Source organism: Anolis carolinensis, chromosome 2, assembly GCF_035594765.1.
Source record: "Anolis carolinensis isolate JA03-04 chromosome 2, rAnoCar3.1.pri, whole genome shotgun sequence".
Lineage (NCBI taxonomy): Eukaryota > Metazoa > Chordata > Lepidosauria > Squamata > Dactyloidae > Anolis > Anolis carolinensis.
In genome coordinates this window covers 54,228,902-54,255,726 of record NC_085842.1, presented here as the reverse complement: position 1 = coordinate 54,255,726, position 26,825 = coordinate 54,228,902, and the positions used below count along the sequence as shown (strand labels likewise).

The following is a 26,825-nucleotide window of genomic DNA, read 5'->3' as shown; positions in this document are numbered from 1 at the left end:
GCTCCATTGAGGACTCCAGCCCCGCCCTTCCCCATCAGCAATAAAGCCAGGCTGCGGGGCTTGAGGCCTTAGTTCCGTACCGCGAAAAGCAGTCGCACTAGGCATGACAAATGTGGGGAGGATGGGCGGGTTGTGTGAATTCCAGAGGTGACCACTGGAAGAAACACGGTTACAGGTAAGCAACCATACCTTCTTCTGCATGGTCACTCTGGAATCCACACCTGTGGTAGACTAGCAAGCTTAGTGACGGATGGTGGGCGTCATGCTAGTGTGGAAAAAAGGATTGTCCTTCCAAAATGTGCATCCCTTTTGGCTGCCAGATCCAATTGGTAATGCATAATAAAAGTGTGCGGTGTCGACCCAATGGCCACACGGCAAATGTCATCTAATGGCACTCCATGCAAAAATGCTATTGAGGCAGCCATTGCTCGGGTGGAATGTGCATGGATCTGAACAGGTAAGTCCAGTCCTGCCATCTCATAAGCTAATTGGATAGTTGAAACTATCCAAGCTGCCAATCTTTTAGTGGAAACTGGGAGGCCAATAGCGTCCTCATGGTACATGACAAACAATCTTGGTGATTTCTGCAATGGAGCTGTGCAATGTACATAAAAAGATAGAGCTCTACACACATCGAGGAGGTGCAATGATTGCTCAAGAGGTGTAGATGGATTTGGAAATAATGCAGGTAGAACAATGTCCTGAGACATGTGAAACTGAGATGCAGCCTTGAGCAAAAAAGAAATGTCTGTTTGAAGGACAACTTTGTCTTTATGAAACTTAAGGTAAGGATCATCAACCCTAAGGGCAGTAAGCTTGCTGGCACAACGAGCAGATGTAATTGCCACCATAAAGGCAGTTTTCCAGGAAAGGTAATGGATCTCTGCAGTGGTCATAGGTTTGAAGGGAGATTTTACTAGAGCTGAAAGGACAATTTCCCATTTCCAGGAAGGAGAGACAGGGCGAACTTGCGGCCAAAAGTTCCTGAAGCCCTGTAAGAACCTACTCACGAGCAGGTCAGAAAAGGGAGAAGGTAAATAATGTTCCTTCTTGAATGAGGCTATGGCAGCCAAATAAACTTTGAGTGACGATAAAGATAGTCCTGAATCAGATAGAGACATTAAAAACTGAAGAAGAACAGAAGTAGGTGCTAACAACGGTTGAACTTCCTGTTGTTGAGCAAAATTACAGAAACAACGTCACTTACAGATATAGGAGTACTTGGTGATAGGCCAAAGAGCAAGATCCAAAATGTTTCTCAGTGGTTGAGGAAGAGATGGGGCCGAATCCTCCATGCCGTCAGTCGGAGACATGTGATTTTGGAGTAAGGGACTGAAGTGGATCCTGAAGTCAGCAAGTCTGGTCTGAGTGGCAATCGAACATAATCGTTGCCTGCGAGTTGGAGGAGAGTGGCAAAGCACAGCTGACAGGCTACCATGGCGTTATCAGAATACAGTTGACTGCTCTGCTTGCAGACGAGCCACTACTCTGGATAGCAGTGGAAGTGGTGGAAAGATATACAGGGGCGCCGATGTCCAGTCCAGGAGGAAAGCGTCCCCTAAACACCCCGGCTGTTGAAGATGAGGGAGTCGTGAGCCGTAAAACTGGCATTTTGTGTTGGAAGGGGAAGCAAAAAGGTCCACTAAAGGGGTGTGCCATGTACAGAAAAGTGGGCAGGATGAAGGGACCACTTATGGTCTGCATAAGTTTTCCGACTGAGAGTGTCTGCTAGAGAATTCTCGTTGCCTGGGACATGGACAGCCATGGTGGTTACATTCCTGGCTATGCACCAATTCCAGATCTTGAGAGTAAGGATCACCAGAGCTCGAGATCGTGTGCCTCTTGCTTGTTGACATAAAAGATGACAGTAGTGTTGTCGGTGGTGAGTTGCACAACGTGTCCTTCGATTAGATGACTGAAAGCGTGAAGTGCCTTTTCCATTGCTAGCAGCTCCAGATAGTTGATGTGCTTGTCTCCCTCTGCTATGGTCCAGGCACCATGATCTGTAAGGTTGCCTAGATGAGCTCCCCAACCTGTTAGTGAAGCATTGGTTGCCAGCAGCATCGAGGGCCTGGGGAGATGAAATGGAAGTCCAATGCACAGGTTGGATTGGTGAGTCCACCACTGTAGAGAATGGCAAATAGCTGCAGGGATTAGCAAATGACTGTTGGGGCTGTCGTGTAAAGGATAAAATGTTCTGATGAACCATATTTGAAGTGGTCAAAGATAAAGCCAAGCAAATGGAGTCACTCCCGTAGTGGAAGCCATATGCCCAAGAAGGCACTGAATGTCCCTGGCCTGAACGGATGTCTTTGTTATTGCTCGAAGAGCCAGAGTACGAAGATTCCATAATCTGTCGTCTGGAAGGTACGCTCTTGCCTGAGTCCAAGACAGCCCCAATACATTGAGCAGTTTGGCAGGGTTGAAAATGAGACTTGTCCTTGTTGATAATAAGACCCAGTTTCTGTAATAACGACAAAGTAAACTGAATCTTGATTTGTAACTAGTTACATGTTTTAGCGACCAGTAACCAATCATCAATGTAGGGATAGAGCACTACACCACGCTCTCGAAGGTGAGCTGCCGCCACTTTAGTAAACACCCTGGGAGCTGTAGAGATGCCAAAGGGAAGAATGCAAAAACAAAAAGCTTGGCCATTAGTTATAAAGGACAAAAATCTATGGTCTTGGTGTCTAATTGCCATATGAAAACAAGCATCTTTAAGATCGATCCTCGCAAACCAAGCATTGCTGGTCAAAAGGGGGGAGGATGGTTGATAGTCACCATCCAAAAACAATGATAAATAATATATGCATTTAGCCCTCTAAGATACAAAATAGGACGGAGACCTCCATCTTTTTTAGAAACATATATATATATATATAGAGAGAGAGAGAGAGAGAGAGAGAGAGAGAGAGAGAGGAAAAGGAAACATAGAGGGCGACAAGGGTTCTATAGCACCCTTCTCAAGTAAAGTAAGAACTTCCTGCCAAAGAGCAGAAGAGTGAGGGGTAATACGAACAGTTCCCACTGGGGGCTGTTCAAAAAATTCAATGGCATAGCCATGTTCCACAATTTCCAGCACTCAAGCATCTGATGTAACAGAACGCCAGGCCTCAAAAAATGGAGCTAACCTGTCTCCAAAAAAAGGGGAGGAGGACTGAACAGAAGAAGTGCAAAACTCACCCAGTGAAGGAGGAAGATTCCCATCACCAACAGAAAAAGACATAGGGTTGTCAAAAACGACGCCGACCCTGGTCCTGTTGCTTCCCTTTAGTGGACTGACGTCCCCTGGTTGAAGAATTACGGGGACTGAAAATCTAGGATTCTGACCCTGAGAAGGCCTAAAGGGAGCAGGCCATAAAGGCTGGCGGTAAAGTGGTTGGGAAGTTGGCCACCGAAATCTAGGTTGATAGTTAGGCTGAGAGAAACCAAATTTCTGCACTGCTTCCTTAATCTTCTGTGTACTTTTGAACTCGGGATCTGTGTCAGGATGAAATAAGTTGTTTTCAGACATCGGCAGTTTTTCAGCCATAGCTCTTCCCTCTTCAGATGACGTAGAAGACCTTAGCCAGGCATGGCGGTAAATAGCTTTTGCAGCTGCAAACATCCTTCCAGCTGTGTCAGCCCCATGTTTAGCCAAGTCCCTTTGATGAAGAGCTAAGGTGATCCCTTCTTAGTGAAGAGTCCTTGGCAACTGCTGATGCTCTAGTGGAATCATGTCTAGGTAAGGTGTTAACGTGTCCCACAAGTAAGACTACTAGGCCACCATATAGGCCAGTTAATGAGCCATACAAGTTATTAAACTAGCAGCAGTGTGCATTTTTTCCCACAACCATTCAACTTCTTGCCCTCTTTATCTGGTGGAGCAGATAGCAATTTCTTAATTTCTTTGGTTGCACTACTTTCATCACAACAGAATTTGGTTTCAGTCAACTACTGAGCTGAGGATATATATATGCGATAGAGATTGTCAAACTTTTTTAGACACAGCAGGCACAGAAGATGGGGGACCAGATTGAATCTTAGCTAAGTTCAACAGCAAATTAAGTGCAGGAAGCACCGTGCTAAGCACTGGGTCCTTTTGTTGGTCAGGAGAAAACAACAGGTCATCAACTGGGTCATCAGATAAAGACACAGCAGGCAATTGGAGAGAATAAACCAAATGCAAAATTAATGAAGAAAATGAGGAGTAATCCTCTGTCGTAGCAACTGAGGAAGTACAACACTGTGTTAAGTATCCTCATCAATAAAAGAATCAGAGTCTGAAACAAAATCATCATCCTGTGCCTGAGAAACTCAAGGAACAGAAAAATTAGTAAATTGGTTAGGCTGTGGAAAAGCAGTCCCAAAATTATAAGGATAAAAATTTGGTACTGGAGGATTGAGCAAGTAATACCAGCCCCCTTGCTGAGTGGCTGGCCATACAGTTTGGGAAGAGGGAAAAGGAAACATGCTTGCAGTTTGGAATGGAGCCGGCTGAGTGATGCCATGGGGAACCGCTCTAGGCGGGGGGCCACGAGAGGTACCCTCAAGGGGGTCATCCTCTAGGAGCTGAGCCCCAGTGCCCCGGCAAGCCATCGCTCGTGCGGGCGGCGTGGCTGCCAGAAGTTTGCTCTCCTTGGGAGGAGGCAGGAGCATGGCAGGGAGAGGCCCTCCCCCTGCCTGCTGAGGCAAATGCGGCGGCGAAAGGGTCAGGGGCTCTAAATGATGTGCTGCCGCTGCCAAGGGAAGGGAGGGTTGCACAATAGATGTGCCAGAAGCCGGTTTGACTTCCGGCTGCACTTGGTTGGTGCTGGCTCCGCCCCTTCCTGAGCCTTAGCTGGAGGGGCGGAAGATCTTTTTGCCGCCTTTTTCTCTCCTGCTGAAGTGGCAAGTGAGGAAGGAGAAGGTGAGTCTACAGCCCCAAGGGCTGTGCTTAAAGTAGCTTGCGCCTCTACAGACGCGGCGGCAGCGCGCGAGGGAGCCGAATGGTCGCCTCGGCGACACAAAACACAGAGGGGATGGGGGTCTCCCTTGGGCAGCTTCCCCCCAAACCCCATGCACTTAAGGTCTGCAGAAGCAGTCATACTGGCCTTAAGAGGAAGGAAAGTCCAAGTTTGCAAAGTCCAAAGGATAAAGAGGAGTCCTTAGCCAAGTCCAAAAATCCAAAGTCAAGGGGAGATATAATCCGATGTTGCTGCTTTCGCGGACAAAAGGAACTAAGGCCTCAAGCCCCGCAGCCTGGCTTTATTGCTGATGGGGAAGGGCGGGGCTGGAGTCCTCAATGGAGCAAAGCTTTTCAAGAGATCATCCGAAACAGCTGCGTGGATACTGGAGATACCACAGGTGTGGATTCCAGAGTGACCACGCAGAAGAAGCTACATTACTACTACAGGTTTTGTCAGGCTGATCGCAAATGCAAACCAGTCTCTTCCTTTTATTTGGTAATAGGCAAAACCAACTGTTTACTATTCTTAAATTATTCTGATCTGGGAAATACAAATAGCATGCAGAGCATGATTTACGGAACAGAAGCCACCTTGTGAATTAGCCCTGAATTTAAAATGGGAATCAAAACAAAGGCTAAAAAAACTTATGTTGAAGTGAGCTCAACTAAACCCAGTGGGAATCACTTTTGGGTACATGCAGATAGACTTGGAATTTTAAGGATAGTACAACATCTTTTGTTATGTTCAGAATGGCAAACAGGACTTATACTGGCCCAGATTATCTTTTTCGGTTCAGTTTAACTTGCTCTTCACTGTACATTTAAACACAAGACTTTGCTTTTATCATTATTTCTCATCTTCCTGGTCAGGTTATTCCAGCCTTCGATTCACAAGCAAACCTTGCAAAGCTCATCCGCCACACAAGTTAAGTTTCTCTGAGCTGATAGTCACTCCCATTCAATGAAAGATATTCTGTACAGATTCTAGTTTTTCAAGTCCACCACACTCTCACACAGAAAAACATCCTTGCACATTTAATAAATATTTCTTGTCATACATTTATTGCCTGAAAATCATGTTTTGATAGCCTATAGGAAAGACATCAGCTAATATGGTATTGTATTCCTTCCTTCACTCAGCATACGTTTTCAGTATCATAACAGCTTCATATTGAAACAAATAAGCATCTGGCTTGGTTGCATGCATATCTGATATTGCTGAACATAATAAATGGCCAACACAGCCCGGGGCTGTGGCGCAGACGGGAGAGCAATAAGTCACTGACCAGGAGGTCATAAGTTCGAGGCCCGCTCGGAGCTATGTTGTTCGTCTTTGTCCTGTGTTAAAAAGGCATTGAATGTTTGCCTAATATGTGTAATGTGATCCGCCCTGAGTCCCCTTCGGGGTGAGAAGGGCGGAATATAAATGATGTAAATAAATAATAAAATAAACTAATTCACTTTGTATATTCTGGAATTCAAATCAGTTTAAATTTGATTATGTCATATTTCTACAATAAATAGATCCATTTTTTACTTGGTAAACATAGCTTTCTGATTTAGCCAACACTTTCAAAGGAGACTTACAACACAATTTATTACACCATAGTGTCTTAGAACAACCTTTTTTTTTTCTTTTTTCTTTTTGGAGAAATAAGGTTATCCAGTTCAGAGTTTCACTGGTCCTCTCTCAAGACTATGGATGAGAGGTATAGTATTTGACACCACAAAGAACAAGGGGAAGCTTTGAATCAGCCTTTTTCTCTGAGTACCATAAAAATTTAAAGGATGGAACTTAGTGTACCATCATCCCACAGAGAAAATGTTGTAAGCTGTACTTATAAAATACAATGCTAAACCCTGAAGTAAAGAAATCGTGGATTATTATCAAGCTATTGACTAAATTCAAATGACTGACAGTGGTCCTCAACCTTTGGTCCTCCGGGTGTTTTGGACTTCAGTTCCCATGATTCCTAACAGCTGATAAGATGGCTGGGATTTCCGGGAGTTGAAGCCCAAAACACCTGGAGACCAAAGGTTGAGAACCACTAGCTTACTATAATGGTCTGAAATGGGATACTTCTAATAATTAAACTGCAAGAACCTAACATACAAGGCATGTAAGCATGTAAGCCATAATTTCAGAATGCTCGGAGTGAATAAACAAAAATAAAATATTTGTCAACTATCAAAGAACAGACATCGTGCAAAACTACAGCTCTTGAAGCTAAAAATAATCTGTTTCTTTAAAACATAGAACAAAATTGCTAAACCATAACTGTTTGTAGTCATTAAAACCATGTTATTCCAAAATAATCCAAAATCCACTTACCTTTTCTACACTTTAGGTGAACCTAAATGCCTGCATTCTCAGTGTTATGGTTGAGCCTTATGGCTCCAATTCTGGGAGACGTGGTCGTAAGACTCCTCGAGAGTCAGACTCTCTTGAGGAGCGAGAGAGGAAACGGCTGCGGGACTTATTTGCAGAACCAACAGACGAAGATTCCTTTGAGGGTTTTACCGAGGGAATGGAGGAAGAGGTGGTTAGCTCAGAGGAGGATGACATGGAATGGACTCGTGTGAGGGAGGATTTGGGTGTTCCTGGTAATGATAGCATGGGAAGCGACTGGCAGGTTGCAGGATCGGACCCGTGGACGAGTTGGAGAGATGGAACGGGATCCACAGCTGGGGATGCTGTGGGGCGTAGTCAAAGATGTTTTAGCTCTGATGAGGATGAGGATGATGAGGCACCTGGAATTAGGGGAGCAGCTGATAGCGATGAGGAGTTGTAAACTGGCATAAAATGGGGTTTTGAATCCAGGGCTAATTGCGTTGGGCAAGGTAATCTGGACGAACGCTTGGGCTCTTGTTGGGAATTTCCTGAAGACGGGTGTGTTTCGTTTGCTGAATACGTAAGTTACCAAGGACATTGGGCATAGACGGCGGGAGGAACTGTGTGGGCTTTTGTTGTGCAACCTGTGTTTAATCTTATTAGCTTGGACCTCCGTCGTCTTCTTGACGGACATTATTTACCTACTCTGGATTGACGCTGGACTGACTGACTGACTACGACCTTGGACTACCCTTTCTGTGGCTATCGGTGGAATTCGTGGAACCTTAGACGCCTGCACCTGGCTATCGACCTCGGACTGGATTGGGACCTCGCTGACTGCTGCAACCCTGATTGATGTGTTTGGACCCGGAGTTCGTCCGCTGCACGGAGGAGTAACAACTTAGTTACTCAACCTCAGCTGCTGAGTAGCAGAGAGGAATCTGCTGCCAGTATTTATGTTTTATTGAATCTTTGTTTACCTGCTTTTGTTTGTTTAAAGTGCCAGGCTGAAGTAAGCATTTTTGGTTTAACCCGGATTAAACTCCTGTTTAATCCGGTTTATCTTTTGAACCGTTTTTGAGTGACTTTTCATTTTGAAGGCGAGTGTTTGCCTAGCCCTTTGTTTTTTACGAGCGTCTTTTGGTTCTGTATCTTTAATAAACTGTGTTGAATCTTATCTGGTGGCGTTCTGTCTGTGACACTCAGGGTAACATAACCAGAAAAGGACACTGGCAGATAGGGTCAACCTAAACTATGAATTATGTGTGACTTAAAATACGCTTAGTCAGCAAGACTGCAGCTTTAACTGTGCCCCACATGTTAAGCATTTCTTTTTCCAATTTATATACAATTCCTCTTTTATGTGGGGTCAAGTATGTGCATTTGAGATTCAAGTCACAATCTTTGCTTTGCAGCTAAGGGGTTTTGAGTTATTACCAGTACCACTTCTATAAGCAAACTAGTTTGCAACTGGGTAAGTGCTCACAGCAACTCTATTGTGATTGAGTCCATCCTCCATGGCCTCCATGTCATGGTGCTGCCCACAATAGTTTCTTCAGTATTCAAATGAGTCCACAAAAATGTTGAGCAGCCATTATCTTAAGCCTAAGAAACAACCCTTAACCATCCACTGTTCATTTTGGTAAAACATTAAGCAAAGCTATCTGAGAAAACAATAAAAAAACATAATTACACTACAGTAAATCTGAAATTACTCCAATCCCCTATGGGCCAGGAGCACTCTGCTGAGAATTCTGTCACATAATTTTGCTGTTCACAGCACCAACTCAGTAAATGGGTGTGCATATGTGCCCTCAAGTCACCTGCTGACATATGGTGACCCCATGAATTTTCATAAGCTTTTCATAAGCAATAATATCTCAGAAGTGGTTTTGCCAGTTCCTTTCTCTGAAATACAGCCTACAGTGCCTGGCATTCATTGGTGATATCCCAGCCAAATTCTAACCAGGTTGAACCTACTTGCTTCCAAGATCTGACAGGATTCATTAAGGTCATTGTGAATTTGTTGTGAGCATCACAAGTTAATTTACCAGACTGCATCACTTGCATTCCTTTTCATCCTCAATATTAGTTAGAATATATGACTCCATGTAAACAAAAATTAAAAAGAAACTCTTTTGTAAAAATGTGTATTTAGAAGATTCAAAAGCAAAGCATTACTGAAGACAACATTGTGATGCAATCTCTATTTTGTTCAGTTTCTTCATTCCTAATCAGTTTGAAATGATGTTTATCAAGTTTGCCTGGTGAGGTCTTGTGACCTCCCAAGGCTCTTTTATATCCTTAATTATTGAAACATGCCATGTTTTAATAGCAAAGCCAACATTGTTTGTGGTGAATGATGATTCTGACATTATGCTAGAGTGTCATGCTAGATTTGTATGTCTCACGTCAGAGCTCTGGCTATGTTACTTGCTAATGATCTGCAGAGATATTTACCAGAGCTAGTGTGTCTAAGAAAATAGTAGGTGGATCAAAAGCTTATTTGTTTCCCTTCACAAAAAAGGTACTGTTCCAGGTATGACTAGTGGATTTGTTGCTACAGGGGAAGTGAGTATCATCTTGTACAAGAGCCATGTAGTCACTGGATCATGTTCCCAACACTGAGAAAACTTCTATACAACCTGGAACAAGTACGGAAAATGCAGGCATTGAGACCAAGAATGAATTTGTCAACCCTGCAGTCACAGTTTCCTCAGCTGTTCCTGCAATGAATTCACAGACTGTCTGGTGTTTATCTATGTTTTTAATTTATTGGTCAGGTAGACGCTGTCCACCTGAGCAAAGAGCTAGTGAGGTCTGAGCACTGGACTAGATTTGAATGCTGGACTAGGATTCTTGGATACTAGGATTCAGATCCTCCTCTCAGCAATGGAAATACAAGGGATGATCTTGGGAATATCATATTCCCTTAGCTGTAGAAAAGGACAATGGTATGTATCCTTTGAATGAATACACATCGCCAAGAAAATACTGCACTTGATATAATTGAGATTAAACTTGAAGGCACATGACAACAAATAAAAGTGTTCACATTTCTACAACACTGCTTTCCATCTGTGTGTGATGGCACAATCTGAACATGAGTCATACCATCACCAATTTATTTGTCTTTTTTTCTACCTGTGAGCTGTTTGTGGAGGTGGGCATAATGTATCAAGAAAGGTAAGCTTTCCAAACACTTGCAGCCAATGAACATAAATATGATACCAGTCCTGGCATATTAGGGGGGAAACCCTGCTGTTGCCTACATCAGAGTGCTTGGGAAGCAATGCTCCAAGCAACTCCTAAAAGCACCAGCATATTTCCTTGAGCAAAAGTGAGAAGATGGGTATCAGTCATTTTTAAAAGTTCAAAAAAGTTCCCACACTGTATATACAGTTAAATGTAGCCCCCAGCTCTCATTTGCTCTTTGGGCAGGTCAAGAAAGTTGGCATGACAAATACAAATAAACTCCTGCTATTGTAACTGGGAAGATTTCCTGTTGTGAAAAACAGAAGGAAGAGCAGGCAAGTTTACCCATATTACAAAGAAATAAGCCCTCTCTTTCAGCAGCAACCAATGTAAAAACCTCTCCAAAATGCCTCTCTCCTGCCGGATTCTACATGTTGCTAAAGCTATCCCCAATGTCTTTTGATAGGGTATCTGTAAATTAGAGTGAGGTAGAAAATTCTGGTTCTATTTCTGCCTGGGAAACTTTATTGGTAAACAAATGCTATCAAAAAAATTCGCAATTCAGCTGGCTTTCATAAAGCAACTAATTGCTTGTTATGATACACTTCTTTTTTTCCAGATTCTATTCTCTAGATAAAGTTATTGAGACTTTATAAGCATTTGTGAGATACTGACCCAAAACAAATTGCTGGAGCAGGGCAAGCTGTAACTTCTGTTTTAACAAACACAGACTTCAGGTTTACAGCATTATTACGTCTTTGGGCCCATTTCTCTCAGTGCTTTCTTGAAGTTGCATTAGCATTTTATTTAAACAAAACTCCAGCAACCAAGCAGACGCAGTACCTGCCAGTATAGTCTGGAACACTGACAGCCAGAGTCTGGACTGAACTAACAGTAAACAGCTCCACCACATTTTATTGGCAATTACAGCTGAAGGTCACACATCAGCAGTGAGCCCAAATTCCAGGAAAAAAAAAAACCCTGTCTCTTATGTAACTGCTGCTTGAATGCTGGCAGGTGCCCAACAGAGCAGTTCACTGCAATGTAGGAGGGAGTGGAGAAGGGGAGGAAAAAAGGTAAGTAGGACATCTCTCAGTGCCATTCGGCATCACTAGGGTGCCCCCTTCTGGCAAAAGGCTAACAGTTCAAGCCTTCAATGTTAAGAATTCTCTCATCTTTTGATCTAACTTTCTATCTTCCCTTCTTCTATATTCCCTTTCATTGTTCTTTTTTATAACTTCTTTATCCAGGCTACTGTTATTTTTTAAAAGGAGCTCAGACCTGTATAATTTCTAATTCATGGAAAGAGGAGCACACCTAAGGAATCAATATGTAAAGCAAGACATCATTCTAGAGTATCTAGGGAAATGTCTGTCTCCTGAGAAATCTGTATAAAGACCAAGTAGCAACAGTAAGAGCAGACCACAGAACAACAGACTGGTTCAAGATTGGGAAAGGAGTGTGGCAGGGTTGTATACTTTCACCCTACCTATTCAACTTGTATGCAGAATACATCATGCAATGTGCGGGGCTTGATGAATCCAACGCTGAAGTTAAAATTGCTGGAAGAAACATTAAGAACCTTAGATATGCAGATGATACGACTCTGATGGCTGATAGTGAGGAGGAGCTGAGGAGCCTTATAACCATGGTGAAAGAAGAAAGTGCAAAAGCTGGGTTGCAATTAAACATAAAAAAAAAAAAACAAGATTATGGCAACCAGACTGATTGATAACTGGCAAACAGAGGAAGAAAACGTGGAGGCAGTGACAGATGTTGTATTTCTAGGTGCAAAAATCACTGCAGATGCAGACTGCAGCCAGGAAATCAGAAGATATTTACTTCTTGGGAGGAGAGCAATGACCAACCTCGATAAAATAGTGAAGAGTAGAGACATCACACTGGCAACGAAGATCCGCATAGTTAAAGCAATGGTATTTCCCGTAGTATGGATGTGAGAGCTGGACCATAAGGAAGGCTGAACAAAAGAAGATAGACGCTTTTGAACTGTGGTGTTTGAGGAAAATTCTGAGAGTGCCTTGGACCACAAGAAGATCCAACCAGTCCGTACCCCAGGAGATAGTGCCTGACTGCTCACTAGAGGGAAGGCTATTAGAGGCAAAGATGAAGTACTTTGGCCACATAATGAGAAGACATGAAAGATTAGAGAACATAATGATGCTGGGGAAAATAGAAGAAAAAAGGAAGAGGGGCCGACCAAAGGCAAGATGGATGGATGGTATCCTTGAAGAGACTGGCTTGGCCTTGAAGGAGCTGGGGGTGGCGAAGCCCTGTCGTGGGCTGGTCCATGAGGTCATGAAGAGTCGGGGAAGTGACTGAACAAATAAGTAACAAACAAGGAAATGAAAGATCATATACTATGTTAGTTTCTGATTCTCGCCTCTCTATGACAGGGAAAGCACATTCCGTTTTCTCAGGGTTGGAGGAAAGGAAGCATGTGGTAGCAGGACACCTGGATGGACCTAAGTTCATTCCATCCTTGCACTCTGTAAGTATTTTTTAAAATGAGTATGTGTGTGTGTGGGGGGGAGGGGGTCTAACCTTGTGGGTTTTTAAAAATTATTATCAATATGTATCTATTAATATGTTTTTTTGGGGGGGGTGTAAGTATACCACTTTTTTCTATGTGCATCTTTCAAATATGTTTAATTTACTGAAGGAGAACTTCCTGAACTATGGAAAGTACCGCAGGTCCTGAAATGTGCTAATTTCTGATCACAAAATGCATCCAAGTCCATTTCTCAGTCCCATGGAAACCTAGAGGGTAAATATGATGGAGTGAATTTCTCACGCATCCCTAATCTAATAAAAACTAAAATGATCTCAACCTTTCTTCTAAGCTTTTGAAGTTGCTTGAGGTAATTATGCAAAGGAAAACACCATGGCTTTTTACAAATTATTTTGGAGAATCTGAAACACTGCCAGAAAACACTTTTAATAAACAGATAAGGCTCGTTTCCTATATTTATAAACACACCTGCTCCAAGCCTGGACACCTTCCACACAAGTCAGCCAACAAAGATCCTCCTTGTAATCAAGACATATGTTCTAAATTGGGCTGCATCACCCTACTTGATTTATTGCAAAACACAGCAGGCGTCAACTGTCAGAGACTTGGATGGGAGGAAGGAAAGATCAGAGTTTAACTGAAAATCAAAGGAAAAAGAAATACTCCCAACTTCCACTTAACAGTCTCATTAGTGAATTGTACAGAGGAATACAGGAAGCCTCAATACACACTGAATCTATATGGTCTACAATGAGTCTGAGAAACTGATTTATAGCAAATAGGAGACTACAAAATGAAACACCTTTCAAGTGGTTCATCTTATTTTTGGTGTTCACTTGGAAGAGAGGGGTGCATGTGTGTATACAAGTATTAGTACAAAAAAAAATCCAGCAAAGGTGCCACATGATTTGGGATCTCCTCCAAAAACATGGAGGCATCTAGGTGTTAAGATTCCCCAACAGTAATGTTGGCACATATCTGGTGACATTTAAATGGTAGTTATGAACTCTGAATGGCATGTTATGTTGGCAGCAGAGCTGAAGACCAATATTACCACTTCCAAAAGGGCCAGAATGCACAAAAAGCTATTACTATTTAAGGATCCCCAACCAAAAATGGAATAGTATCCTTCTAAAATTTAGAAGGTTTAGGTGGCCTTCAGGTAAAACTTAAAGGTTTCCCCTGACGTTAAGTCCAGTCATGTCTGATTCTTGGGGTTGGTGCTCATCTCCATTTCTAAGCCAAAGAGCCGGCGTTGTCCGTAGACACCTCCAAGGTCATATGGCCAGCATGACTGCATGGAACACCGTTACCTTCCCACCGGAGCGGTACCTATTGATCTACTCACATTGGCATGTTTTCAAACTGCTAGGTTGGCAGAAGCTGGAGCAACAGCGGGCACTCACTCCGCTCCCGGGATTTGAACCTGGGACCTTTCGGTCTGCAAGTTCAGCAGCTCGGTGTTTTAACACACTTTGCCACCAGGGCTCCAGGTGGCCTTCAAAAGTGGTAGAAATGCTACTCACAACAACTAGTGGTAAATTTGGAACATTTTTTTAAACTCTTGGTGGGCCCTGGGAGCCACATGTAGCCCATTTTGCTCATCCCTATTTTAAATAAATGTTCCCCCTTCAAAAAACTACCTAATGTATATGGTATGACATGACTAGAACAAATATAATTTGTTCTAATGATTTGCTGAATTACAGAATTCTTAAGTCTTAGAACAAACTGAGCCAGGTAGATTCTAGCTACTTACTAAACTATTTTAAAATTACCCCCTTTTATGTATTAGACAAGGAGAACTGGAATGAAATAGCAACAGTGGCCTAAATTTAACATTTACTTCTATTAATTCAACATTTTACATAAGTGCAGACTTCAGTTACTTCCATCTGTGTACCTCAGAATATCCAATTTTCAAGCTCGGATATCACAACTCATGACACCCCCCCCCCCCCCCAATTATAAACCATTTCTGAAAGATTAAAAAAAAAACTCTTTCAGATGCAATTGTGGGAGGGAACATCCCATGGGACACTTGCCATTTTTTTGCAAGGATCTAGTTGACATTTCCTCTTCTCAGTGGTGAACCAAGGATGAGATAATTGATTGATCTTGGGCTTTACTTCATGTTTGTACACCTAATTCTATAACACAATCTATAGGTTTACGTTTGTTGACTGGCAATAACACAGATAACACCTGATCTTCCACCATCCTAGTGGCAACATAAAAAAAGATTGAGTTTTACTTGGCATAGGCTTTTGTACCCCGGCTTCTCTGAATTATTATTGATCAATAGTCCATGAAACAAACAGGCCAAACTACTCATGATAGTCTTGAAGGCGTTAATACACTTTTTTGTTGTTTTTGCCTTGGCTGCCTAGCACTTCCAGCCCCTGGGAAATCCTTTCAGCACTATATCCTTCAAAGAAAAACAAAACGATTGACTCCAAAGAGAACATTCAGACAAATAACAATAGACAATTTAATTAAATTATTAAAATTTCACCGAAGACACACAGCACATTGCACTTGACTACATCACTAGAACAAGTACATGAATCACAAAGTTTAAACATCAGCAAGACAACACCACAGACTACAGGGGTACATTCACAAGAGTACCACCACGGAAGACTTTTTATATAAAAGAAAGGAAGGAAGAAATGTAAGACCTCTGCATTATCCAATCCACCAAGTGCAACCATCTAGAAAAGGGGGGAAAGGAAGAAGAGAGAAAGTAAAAACGCATTAATTCAAGAAAACCATATGGTATTAAGACTCATTTCACAACTCAACTCTAATCTTGTATTGTTCAGTTATTTTATTCTATACAATTGTGCTTCCTATTGTACAGGAGTGTGCATGAAATTATGCCACTTTGCTAAAATAGACAAAATTCAAGCCTGCAAAACATTTAGCCCACAATCATGTCCTCAAACGTTTAGTGCCAAGCAGTTATATCAATGGAATGAAAAGGCATCATTCTACTTAAAAGCATGTTTTATGGCATTGAACAATGAATGCCTTTTTTCATTGCTGGATGCAAGGTTAAGATTTGTTGTCTTTCCATTTGTACCTTTAACGACAGGCATGCAATAAAACTCCTGTTTCTACATGAGGATTCTTATATGGACCATATATGATATACTATAATGAGAGGCAGGACACATCAGTTGTGGGGGAAAAATTAATAACAATAGCATAACAACTTATTTATTTATTTATTTATTTATTATTCATATGCCGCCACTCCCCTAGGGAGCATCGTTCGATGTAGCCATTGGTGAGGGTTTTTTAAATGTCACAACACCATGTGTCTTTCTACAAGGGGCTACACTGCATGTCCTCAGTTATTTGATTTCCAGTTTAAAATGTGTGTTTCCTAACATTTGGGAAACGCTGTTGGGAAAATTAAGAGCAGGGAGTGTTCTGCATAGTATTCTCCTGGTATTCAAAGTCCCTTAAGTGTTCTAGAAGAACACAAAACCTAAATGCAAACAAAGCATGCATTTAGAATAATTCCCCTGGAACACTTTAGAACATTGAAATATGGGGAGAATACTAGAAAAAGAGGGGAATGAGTCGTTTTCTCCTGCAACAGGAACACAACTATAGTAATTATTTGATCTTGCATATGAGGAAAAAACTGGAAAATTCATATCCCTACTACAAAACTATTCGACTTTGTGTTACACCAGGAACTTCACAACTCTGGTTTCTTATAATGGTACAAAATTAATACCTCCATGCTACAGTTGGTAAACTGGCATGGATGGACCAAGCAGGAAATAGTCTAAAAACAACTAGGAGAAGGCTGTGCTCCTCCAATTCAGATTATCTGACAAATTTCTGCTACTATACCACATATACAATTAGATCAGTAAAACTCTGGTAATATTCACAACTCTGTAGTTTTTCTTGTCAAACCATCCCCCATTTCTCATCCAAGACACTTGCTTGTGTTATAATGCATTGAAGGAATCAATATCTTTCACTACTCAACTATTTGAAATTATTTAAAATTAGGGCTGTGCAACTGATTCAAATGCATTCCAAATAACCAAGAGGATCAGGCTGCTTCAAACTGATTTGTGTGAGTCCTAGATGAGAATCGGGCAGTTCAGGTCCAGCCTGACCTAGAGACCTGGACAACACAAACAAGTTGGAAAACATTTGGGAAGTATAGGGCCATGGGGGAGGGGGATTCTTAACACCAACTCAGATCACAAAATGACTTTAAGAGGGAGTCGGGCCCCATCTACACTGCCATATAAAATCCAGATTATCTGCCTTGAACTGGATTATATGGCAGTGAAGACTCCTATAATCCAGTTCAAAGCACATAATCTGGATTATTTGATTTGATAATCTGGATTATATAGCAGCGTATGTGAATCACCAGCCTTTGTGAATCATGATGGGATTTCACCAGCTTGATTGCTAATAATGAAACATGTTCTGGTCACTCCTGTAACAAAAAAGACTAATATCCCTTATATCTAGATATCCAGAAAAAAGGTCATTCTAAATAGGGTATTTGATTCTAGGGCAGCTGTTCAAAGTAAATATGGTCCCAGAGACTATTTGCAAAATCCACGAGGTTTGTAAATGTATTTCTATGAACCTCCAAAAGCAATCCATGTCAATTAACTCTGAATTAGCCCTTTGTATCTAATGGTCATGCAATATGTCTGTTGAATTTCTACATCTGTTTGTTCAAGAGCTTCAGAATTATCCAGGTGATAACAAAACAAACCCAGAGGCTAATTGTGTCCCTCCCTTTTTCACTCCAACAAGATAGGACTTGAGCCTTCTCTGCTCAATATATTCCTGAGCTTAACTATAAATCAATGACAGATTAACTTCTCTAAAACTAAATCTGCCCCTTCATCCAAAAAAAGGGTTTCTACTCTTGCTGAAATCTTCCCATGGCTTAAATACCCTTTTAACAAGCCAAAAAAAATGTTTCCCACTATCTCTAACAAGTATCAGTGCCTCTAATGCTTTCCCTGAGCGTAGTTATATGGGGTGCACAACCCAGAGGAGAATGGGGAATGTAGTTCTCCAAAGGCTGTTGAAATGGCAGCAGCTCTTCAGAGAACCACCATTCCTATTTATTTGTACAAAATTGTTCTAGACCTGCAGCAACCCACATTTCCCTATAAATACACAACTCCACATCAAAGGTGACCTTGCTTTGTTGAGAAGGTTCCCGATGTAGCAAAACTGGGTCTGGCAGACTACACATGGCTTCACTTCTCCCACCTCTGATTGAGGACAAGAAAAGTAGGAGGGTAGAAGCAACGACCCTCCTCTTTATTCTTCATGTACGCTTCCGCTGTTTGAGGCATAAGTAAATGAAGTATGGAACCAAATACAATGTAAAAGCTTTGGAGTCTGCTGCAAGCTGGCAGAAGGAAGCCATGGAATTCTTTCTTAAATTTTGACCTGAGTAATAGAATGATTTGGACTCCCTCATTTCTACAATATGTATTCCCATTTTTTATTGTTCCCTGAACTGGGGGCGGCGACGGCCAACAGGGAGCTCTGGCATGGACTGGTCCATGAGGTCATGAAGAGTCGGAAACGACTGCGTGGATGAAGAAAAAGAAGAGGATTGAGAGATCTGCAGAAACACACATGGGCTTATATGTCCCCAGATTTCAAATCCAAAACAGCTTCATTTTCATCTAAGAGAAATTCATGTAAAGGGAAGCAAATTTTACACTTGTAAGAGATGGCTTGAAGTCTTATATTACTGAAATTATCAATTACCATATGATGACAGATCCCTTCAACAATGGTTACAGAGTAAATTGAATTGTGAATCCAGTGAAAAGGCTTGAAAGAAAACCATGTAGAATTAAGCTCTCCTTTCATGGTCTGAATGGGATAAAAGACGGAATTATCAAATTAACATTATCCTTCTACAGTGAGGAAAAAAAGTAACTGAAATGCCTTCGGAGTCCAACAGTCATAAATAAGAGCAATTCAACTGCATATGCTGGTGTGATCTTTGGAAAATGCTGTAATTAGATTCAACATGTTTCTTTTACTATGTTGAAAAGACTGAAAATCCAGAATGACAGACTAAATAAAAGTACCTTCTCTCCATAACCTCTGTCTTTGGTCATCATTTCTCTGAGCGTCTGTAACACTTTAATGCAAAGTTTTTCCTCATTTTCTTCCAGCAGCTGTTTAGTATGCTTGATTAACCTGAAAACAACCAATTGATCACAATTTATTTCAACATTATAACCTCTAATCATTTAGGAAGGCATTTGTCGCTACTTATATCAAGGTTAAGGATAGAAGACATTATACAATAGATCAACATGTGGCAAATTCTGCACTTACTCAAATTTACATTGCTACCAGGAATAGATGTGAGAAATGAGATCTGCACTGAGGGAATAAAGACTACATCGTGTTGTCGAAGGCTTTCATGGCCGGGATCACAGGGTTGTTGTATGTCTTTCGGGCTGTGTGGCCATGTTCCAGAAGCATTCTCTCCTGACGTTTCGCCCACATCTATGGCAGGCATCCTCAGAGGTTGTGAGGTATGGATAAACTAAGTAAGTTACTTAGTTTATCCATACCTCACAACCTCTGAGGATGCCTGCCATAGATGTGGGCGAAACGTCAGGAGAGAATGCTTCTGGAACATGGCCACACAGCCCGAAATACATACAACAACCCCAAAGACTACATCAATAAGGAAACTAAAATGATTAAGGGTTTCCAAACCACACATTTGGAAACCCTACGCATAGAATCAGGATTCACAATTTACAACTATTTCTTTATAAAGCGTTATTAAATTCTTTTGTGTGGACTGTGCTAAAGGAAAAACAAAACAAACCATAGACAGTGTAATTACCTACAACCAACAGAAAAGTATTTAATGGATCTAGGAACTTTACAGGACGAGTAAAATGAGATGCTATTTGAGAAAGAAAGATGTCATCAGAAGCAACAGTCCTGGGTTTTTTTTTAATTCCATCTTCTCCCATAATGGCTAATGAATAAAAATGACAGAAAATAACCATCCTTTTCATCTCCATATCACTATGATAATTAAATCAAGTGTAATGACTTGGAATGAGAAAACTCAAGTGCATGGTAATGTCATGCCATGTTATTTTTGTTTCCAAAACATGCTGGTTTGGAACTGGAACTGGTATTTTCAATTATATCCATACACCACTCATAAAAATGGTTTTCTACTCATCAAACTACAGGAGAAGAAAATGGAAATGTTATCAAAGTCCCCCGTATACAATCCATATGGCTAGAATGAATCACAGAGACCCATTGATCATTGTTTTACATGGGCAAAGTGATCCTGGACACTTCCTGAATAGGCTGAATGGGCAATATAGCTCTGCCTCTTACAAAACATGCAATGTAGAAAGACTTTTCTCTAGATACAAACCTATTATCTGTATCCAGAATCTGTAGGCCTTAGCAGCAATAGCAGTCTGTTTTATTTAATAAATGTTTAATAAATACAAATGATAGCTCAATGGATAACAAACTGAAATGAATTTAAATACACCCAGCATTACTTACTTGCAAATGAAGCCTCCGCTTTCACATTTCCTTCTGGCATCTGTATTTTCTGGAAAGAGCAACTCTGGTCTATGAAGGACATCCACCAACACAGATAACTCAGCCTGGACAAGCGGGCGCAGGCGATCTTCCAAGGCTGACACTATATCCTAAAGTGCAGATATGACAATTATGATAAGGGAGTATTAATAAAGATGAAAAACCTTCTTTTATCAAAAAAGGTGCTGCCGATGGCTGCGGTTACTGCTTACTCCACTAATGTTGAAGAATAAATGTCTCCTGTCTAACAAAAGAACTTGCCATTGCAAATGTTGGACCATTCAAAAACTGTATCACTAACACTAAAGACTTCATACTTGTTCTTTCTCATTGTAAACAGTGTTCTTTCTGGGTTGCTGTGACTTTTCTGTATGGCCATGTTCCAGAAGCATTCCCATTGTAAACAGAAGTATTAAAGTGACAATAAAGACAATAAATACTTTGTGAACAAGGAGATAATGAAACAGTGTGTTCACAAAGAGGACAAGATGGGTTGGAACCCAGGGGAACATTTTCTCTTATTTTCCACTTGTCTTACTACTAGATAAATTTCCATCAGTTTGGTGTCTTTGGGTTGCACTCTGCTGGTGAACACAGGTATCACATCAAACATAGCTTTTGTGTGGAGAGGCAATCAATTTTCAATGACTACAGTATCATTAAAGCAAGAGAGTACCAATTGCACTGGCATTTGGTAGAACATAGAAAAAAGTATCACCTCTAATTGCCATTTCAGACTAATTTTCAGCCTCAAAAATGTCATTTTAGGGAGTGATGAGTTAACACAATTAAACTTCTATAACTCTACGTAACACGGTTTTTGTTCCAGGGTTATAAATTTGATTTCGTAATTGGTTCTATCATAAAAACATGAAAAACGTTTATTAAACTGCAGAAACTTTGTTTTTGCAGGACATCCTGCAGCACATATTGCTATAGTTTTTCAATGACTATCTCATACAGTCTCAATCAATTCAACACAGTTTGTGTCAGCCACAAAAACCAAAATTTCTAGAGTATAACAACCACTTTCAAAGTAAAAATCGCACAATTGAATAGGAAATAACACTTCCAAACCAGGAACATGATTTTTTTTTAAAAAAAATTGTTACTTAGTGTAATTGTTACGTATAGTAGATCCAACCAGTCCATACTCCAGGAAATAATGCCCAGCTGCTCACTGGAGAGAAGGATATTAGAGGCAAAGATCAAGTATTTTGGCCACATAATAAGAAGACAGGAAAGCTCAGAGAAGAGAATGATGCTGGGGAAAATTGAAGGAAAAAGGAAGAGGCAAGATGGATGGATGGATGGATGGTATCCTTGAAGTGACTGGCTTGACCTTGAAGGATCTGGGGGTGGCAACAGCTGACAGGTAGCTCTGGCATGGACTGGTCCATGAGGCCACGAAGAGTCGGAAGCGAATGAACGAATAAACAACAACAAAATGTAATTGCAGGCACTTTACTCACTTTTGGATTGCTTCTCAGGGCCCTTCCAGACAGGTCCTATATCCCAGGATCTGATCCAGGTTTTCTGTTTATCCCAGATTATCTGGCAGTGTGGACCCATATAGTCCAGTTTAAAGCAGAAAACCTGGGATCAGATCCTGGGATATAGGGCCTATCGGGAAGGGCCCTCAGACAACAAAAAGCTCACAAAAAGTTAGATGTTTTTTAAATTAGGGATTCTAAGGGCTTTGGAGGGATGTAAATTGGAGTTCAGGGCTACACTTTCCTGAATTAAATTAGAATATGACACTGTCTTGAAAATCAGGCATGTATGGCCACTAAGGCTGACTTGAATACAGCACACCATGATCAAGACCCTAATGCCATTGGTTCATATAAATATAATGTCAATGTTAAAAAATAGACACTGAAATACTTATTGACCTGCAGTCTCTCAATAATATTGCGATAATCCCTTGAAGCAGCCATCACAGAGTCTCTCCTTGCAGCATTCCTTACTGTCATCCTCCAGTTCATGGCTGTTTTCTGTACTATGTTATGTGATTTCAGGAAGAGATTGTTGACTTGGCTGTCCAGATCCACTGGAATAGCAATTGTTCTACTTTTTGCTGAAAAAGACAAAGTACATTTTGTTGGTTGGTGTTGATTGATGTATTTTGATGTTTTTAGTTTCCAGTTTTAATCATTTTAATTATATTGTTTATTTGTTATATGTTTTTAATTATGTAACTTTGTATTCCTTGTTTATGCTGGGCTTGGTCCCCATGTAAGCCGCCCTGAGTCCCTTCAGGGAGATGGTGGTGGGTTATAAGAATAATGTTATGATTATGATTATAATTATTATTACAGTAGTCTCTCGCTTATCCAACCATCGTTTATCCAACCTTCTGTATTATCCCATGCAGTCTGTCTCCTGCCCGATTCCACAGCTGTTTCTCTAGGCAGCAACGGGCAGCGGGCCAACAAGCCCAACAACAACACAAGTGCAGCCACACTCCCAAACAAGTGGCAGACTTGTTGTAAAACATGTTTTGGTGTTTCATTTGTAAATTCATAACATAATTTGACATTTAATAGGCTTTTCCTTAATCCCTCCTTATTATCCAACATTTTAGCTTATTCAACCTTCTGCCGGCCTGTTTATGTTGGATAAGCAAGACTCTACTGTATTTTATGTAATATCTACTATCTCATATATTACAGAAAGTTGCCCTGACACGTAAAATACTTGTTTCTTCTTTTGTCTGTAGAACATAATATGTGCTTTCTAGTACCTGCTTGTGAAGAGGAACATGCGAAAAGGACACAAATTGATCAGCAGTCTGCAATGCCCCCAAAATGTATTCCCACAAAAGGAAAAGAGCCCCTCGTACGTGACACATTTAAAAATATGCTCCCAGTTCAGAATTTGAGAAGTTAATTCTTCCCAATATTGTTTAAGGATAGTTTAACAATGCATCCACTAGGGCATGAAACTAGATTCATGTTTCTATTTTTATTAATGGAAGTTCAAGTCAGTTTCAGGGAGAAACATATATTCATTTACACAACTTGTTTATACTGCTTCAGATGGGGGAACATGAAGCAACTTTAAACTAAGCAAATATTGGTAAAAACACACAGGAGAACATGGAGTTGGAATTAGCAAAATCTGAACATATAACTGGAGTAATTTATAAGAAAAAATAATGTTTAATAAAGTCATCTTTGTTGGAGAGCAGCATAAATTTCAGGTTGGCAAGACATCACCTTAATATCATTTCCCCTAAACTGCACCAAAAGGGAGAAAATACAAGTAGGCTGGAAAGAACTAAACAAACAAATGCACAGGCACAAGAAGTAAATCTGTAATCTGGACCCAGTCCACTTTTATTTTTATCAAATGAAGAATGCTAAAGCCAAAATATTTTGTTAATTTATAAAGTTCTGTCAATTCACCACTCTAAGAAATATGTATCTTAGACATAAAGGCAGACCACACACACACACACACACACACACACACACACACACACACACACACACACAGACTCTTATACATAACCCACTCATAGCTTTAACTCTTGTAATTGTAAATACAGTAGAGTCTCACTAATCCAAGCCTCACTTATCCAAGTTTCTGGATTATCCAATCCATTTTTGTAGTCAATGTTTTCAATATATTGTGATATTTTGGCGCTAAATTCGTAAATACAGTAATTACAACATAACATTACTGCATATTGAACTGCTTTTTTCTGTCAAATTTGTTGTAAAACATGATGTTTTGGTGCTTAATTTGTAAAATCATAACCTAATTTGATGTTTAATAGGCTTTTCCTTAATCCCTCCTTATTATCCAAGATATTTGCTTATCGAGGCTTCTGCTGGCCCGTTTAGCTTGGATAAGTGAGACTCTACTGTAATTGAGTTTTGTCATCATTCAGTCAGATCATCAAATAAAAAGGGCTTACATGCATTTGTTTACATTCATATACACATATAGTTTTCTTACCTACATCTGAAAGTACTCTAATGCAGCTTTCTACCGATGCCTTCTGGCTAGGCATGAGCCAATTGCAGTGGTAAACCCTGAATACACCTTGCAAGAGCTGCACAAACACAGGCTGGCGAGTCTAAAAACAAGCAAACGATAAAGGTAAGTCCAGAACGATTTTTTGGAGGGGTGCATGTGGAAAGGGTCAGAAAGTGTTCTTATGTTCAGCAAAACTGAGGGGTCTGCTAGTACATACATATACTGGAGGAGTGAGTCATTCTGTATCCCTTTCTATCCATTATCCATTTAGAAATGAAATTAGAAGTCACTTCTGACTCTTATACCAAGGCTCTTCCATGGCATATTTTACCTGATTTTGAAGATCTGGGGAAATTGTTTTAAATTACACCTTAAATACTCCTTAATAATAGTTTTTAAAAGCAGATTTATACTGTATTCTTTCATGTCGTACTCTTTCTATCTTATTATTAGTGCAGCGTACTATTTCAAGCAAAATAACTATTTGTTTCTGAATTTAAATTTTAAATTTAAATTCTATTTGTACTGTATATTAACTTTTTTACTATGTATTTTAATATATTATTTTATGTGTAATTATATATGTATTTTATGGTAATGTGTTTTAACTGTGTTGTAGCCTGCCTCAAACTGTGAAATAATAATAATAGTAATTATTACTATTAAAACTCCGACAGTCCTAAGTTATACATATACTGTAAAGCCGTGGTTACAATTAACTCAGACTGTCAAGCTTAAAAATGTGCTAGTGCAGAAGACAGTCTTCTAAACCAAAGCTAATGGAAAATTGTGTCTCCAGTTTGGTTTTGAAGAATTTGGTGACAGAGAAGCAATTCAATTTACAACTGACCAGAAGGTGTCTCTCTGCCATTACTAATATGAAGCATGAAGATCAAAACAGCATAAAGTACATAATCACCAAGTAACATGTTAATACTGTGTTTACTTTACAATCAAAAATATTTCTAAATTATAAAGTAATTATTCAGATCACTTTGGACCACTATTTATACATTGTGAATACCTGCAAACTCATTTCTAGCTTCAGGTGTGAAAACAAGTTAACTAATGAATATGGATCAATCACATATATTTTCCTCCCAGAAAAAAATATGGGAAATGAAGAGTACTGTTATGTCAAATATTCTTTTATATAAGCATTTCTAAACTAATTATTTTTTCTATACTGTAGCAGAGATTATGTTCCATTATGTTTATGTTCTATTAAGAAGCAAAATAGCTTTCATCTATATTGCAGGAAACACACATATCAGCTTTGGAAAATATTTGAATATAATGCTATCTATAGCTTAAGCATCTTGACTAGCTACTGAGAGTTGATGATACTAACATAAAAACACAATGCATAGCAACTACATAAAATACCTCCTTCAGTTTGACAAAAACTGATCTCTGTTATGTTGAGAAAGTAGGAAAGGATTAAAGGGGAAAACATGTTTTAAACGAGTATCCTTAGTACAATCTGTCAAAGCAGAAACACAGAAATTAAAAAACAGCTTCTTAAAGCACCCCAAACTGTATTTAAATTATTTAAGTAACATCCCTTAGCGTCTCTATTTGCCAGGAACATCACCCGAGGGCCTTTCTATACTATGCTAAAATCCGAGAGGAAGTGGGTTAAAACAACCTGCTTTCTCTTGGTTTCTAGACCCCACCCCCAACCCAAAACTCTAGGCTCCTGGGAGAGGGGGATAGATGGCATCCCGGATCAACCAAAAATTTACTCGGGATGCCATCCAACCTCCCTCCAGCCACCCATTTCACCCCCAAAATTTACTAGATGAGAAATTCCTCCCCCCACCACCACCTCCTGACACACCATTTTCTCGCATCAGGAGGACAATAGAGAGGGGCCTGTGCTACCTGCAGGTTTTGGGTGCAAAATGGGGGGCTGGGAAGGGAGGGGGCATCATCCTGCTCCTCCAGGCTTTTGAGAGCCTGAAGAAGCAGAATGGCTGCTTAGCAGTTCCGGGAGTCAGTCCCTACAGGGCCCTCACCTCTAAAGACCCAGATCTTAGAGCTTAAGGTTTGGATCTTCAGAAGTGTTTAATTAATGTAAACTAGGAAAAGCCGTTTTACTCTGCATTAATTCGCCTTTACCTGAGGCATCATTTGGACGCCTCAGGAAAAAGCAAGACAGGTCCCGTGTTTTGGGTCTGTCTGGAAGGGCCCTGAGAGACTACTACTGATACTAAAAAGATTTGTGTAGC

General features: G+C 40.4%; 1 protein-coding gene across 11 annotated transcripts in view; it reads right to left on the bottom strand.

Annotated features, from left to right (window-relative positions):
- The window catches only part of itpr1 (inositol 1,4,5-trisphosphate receptor type 1), a 288,950-nt gene that overhangs the window by 93,320 nt on the left and 168,805 nt on the right, over positions 1–26,825 (bottom strand). For 7 of the 11 annotated variants that reach the window (XM_062969741.1, XM_062969735.1, XM_062969734.1 and 4 more), the window contains 5 exons: positions 24,574–24,694; positions 22,503–22,687; positions 20,569–20,717; positions 19,101–19,212; positions 15,669–15,701 (listed from right to left, as the gene is read on the bottom strand). In XM_062969741.1, the coding sequence (XP_062825811.1) occupies positions 15,669–15,701; positions 19,101–19,212; positions 20,569–20,717; positions 22,503–22,687; positions 24,574–24,694 (600 nt within the window). The remainder of the gene's footprint in view (positions 1–15,668; positions 15,702–19,100; positions 19,213–20,568; positions 20,718–22,502; positions 22,688–24,573; positions 24,695–26,825) is intronic. The other 4 variants (XM_062969739.1, XM_062969743.1, XM_062969744.1 and 1 more) reach the window with 1 other exon arrangement.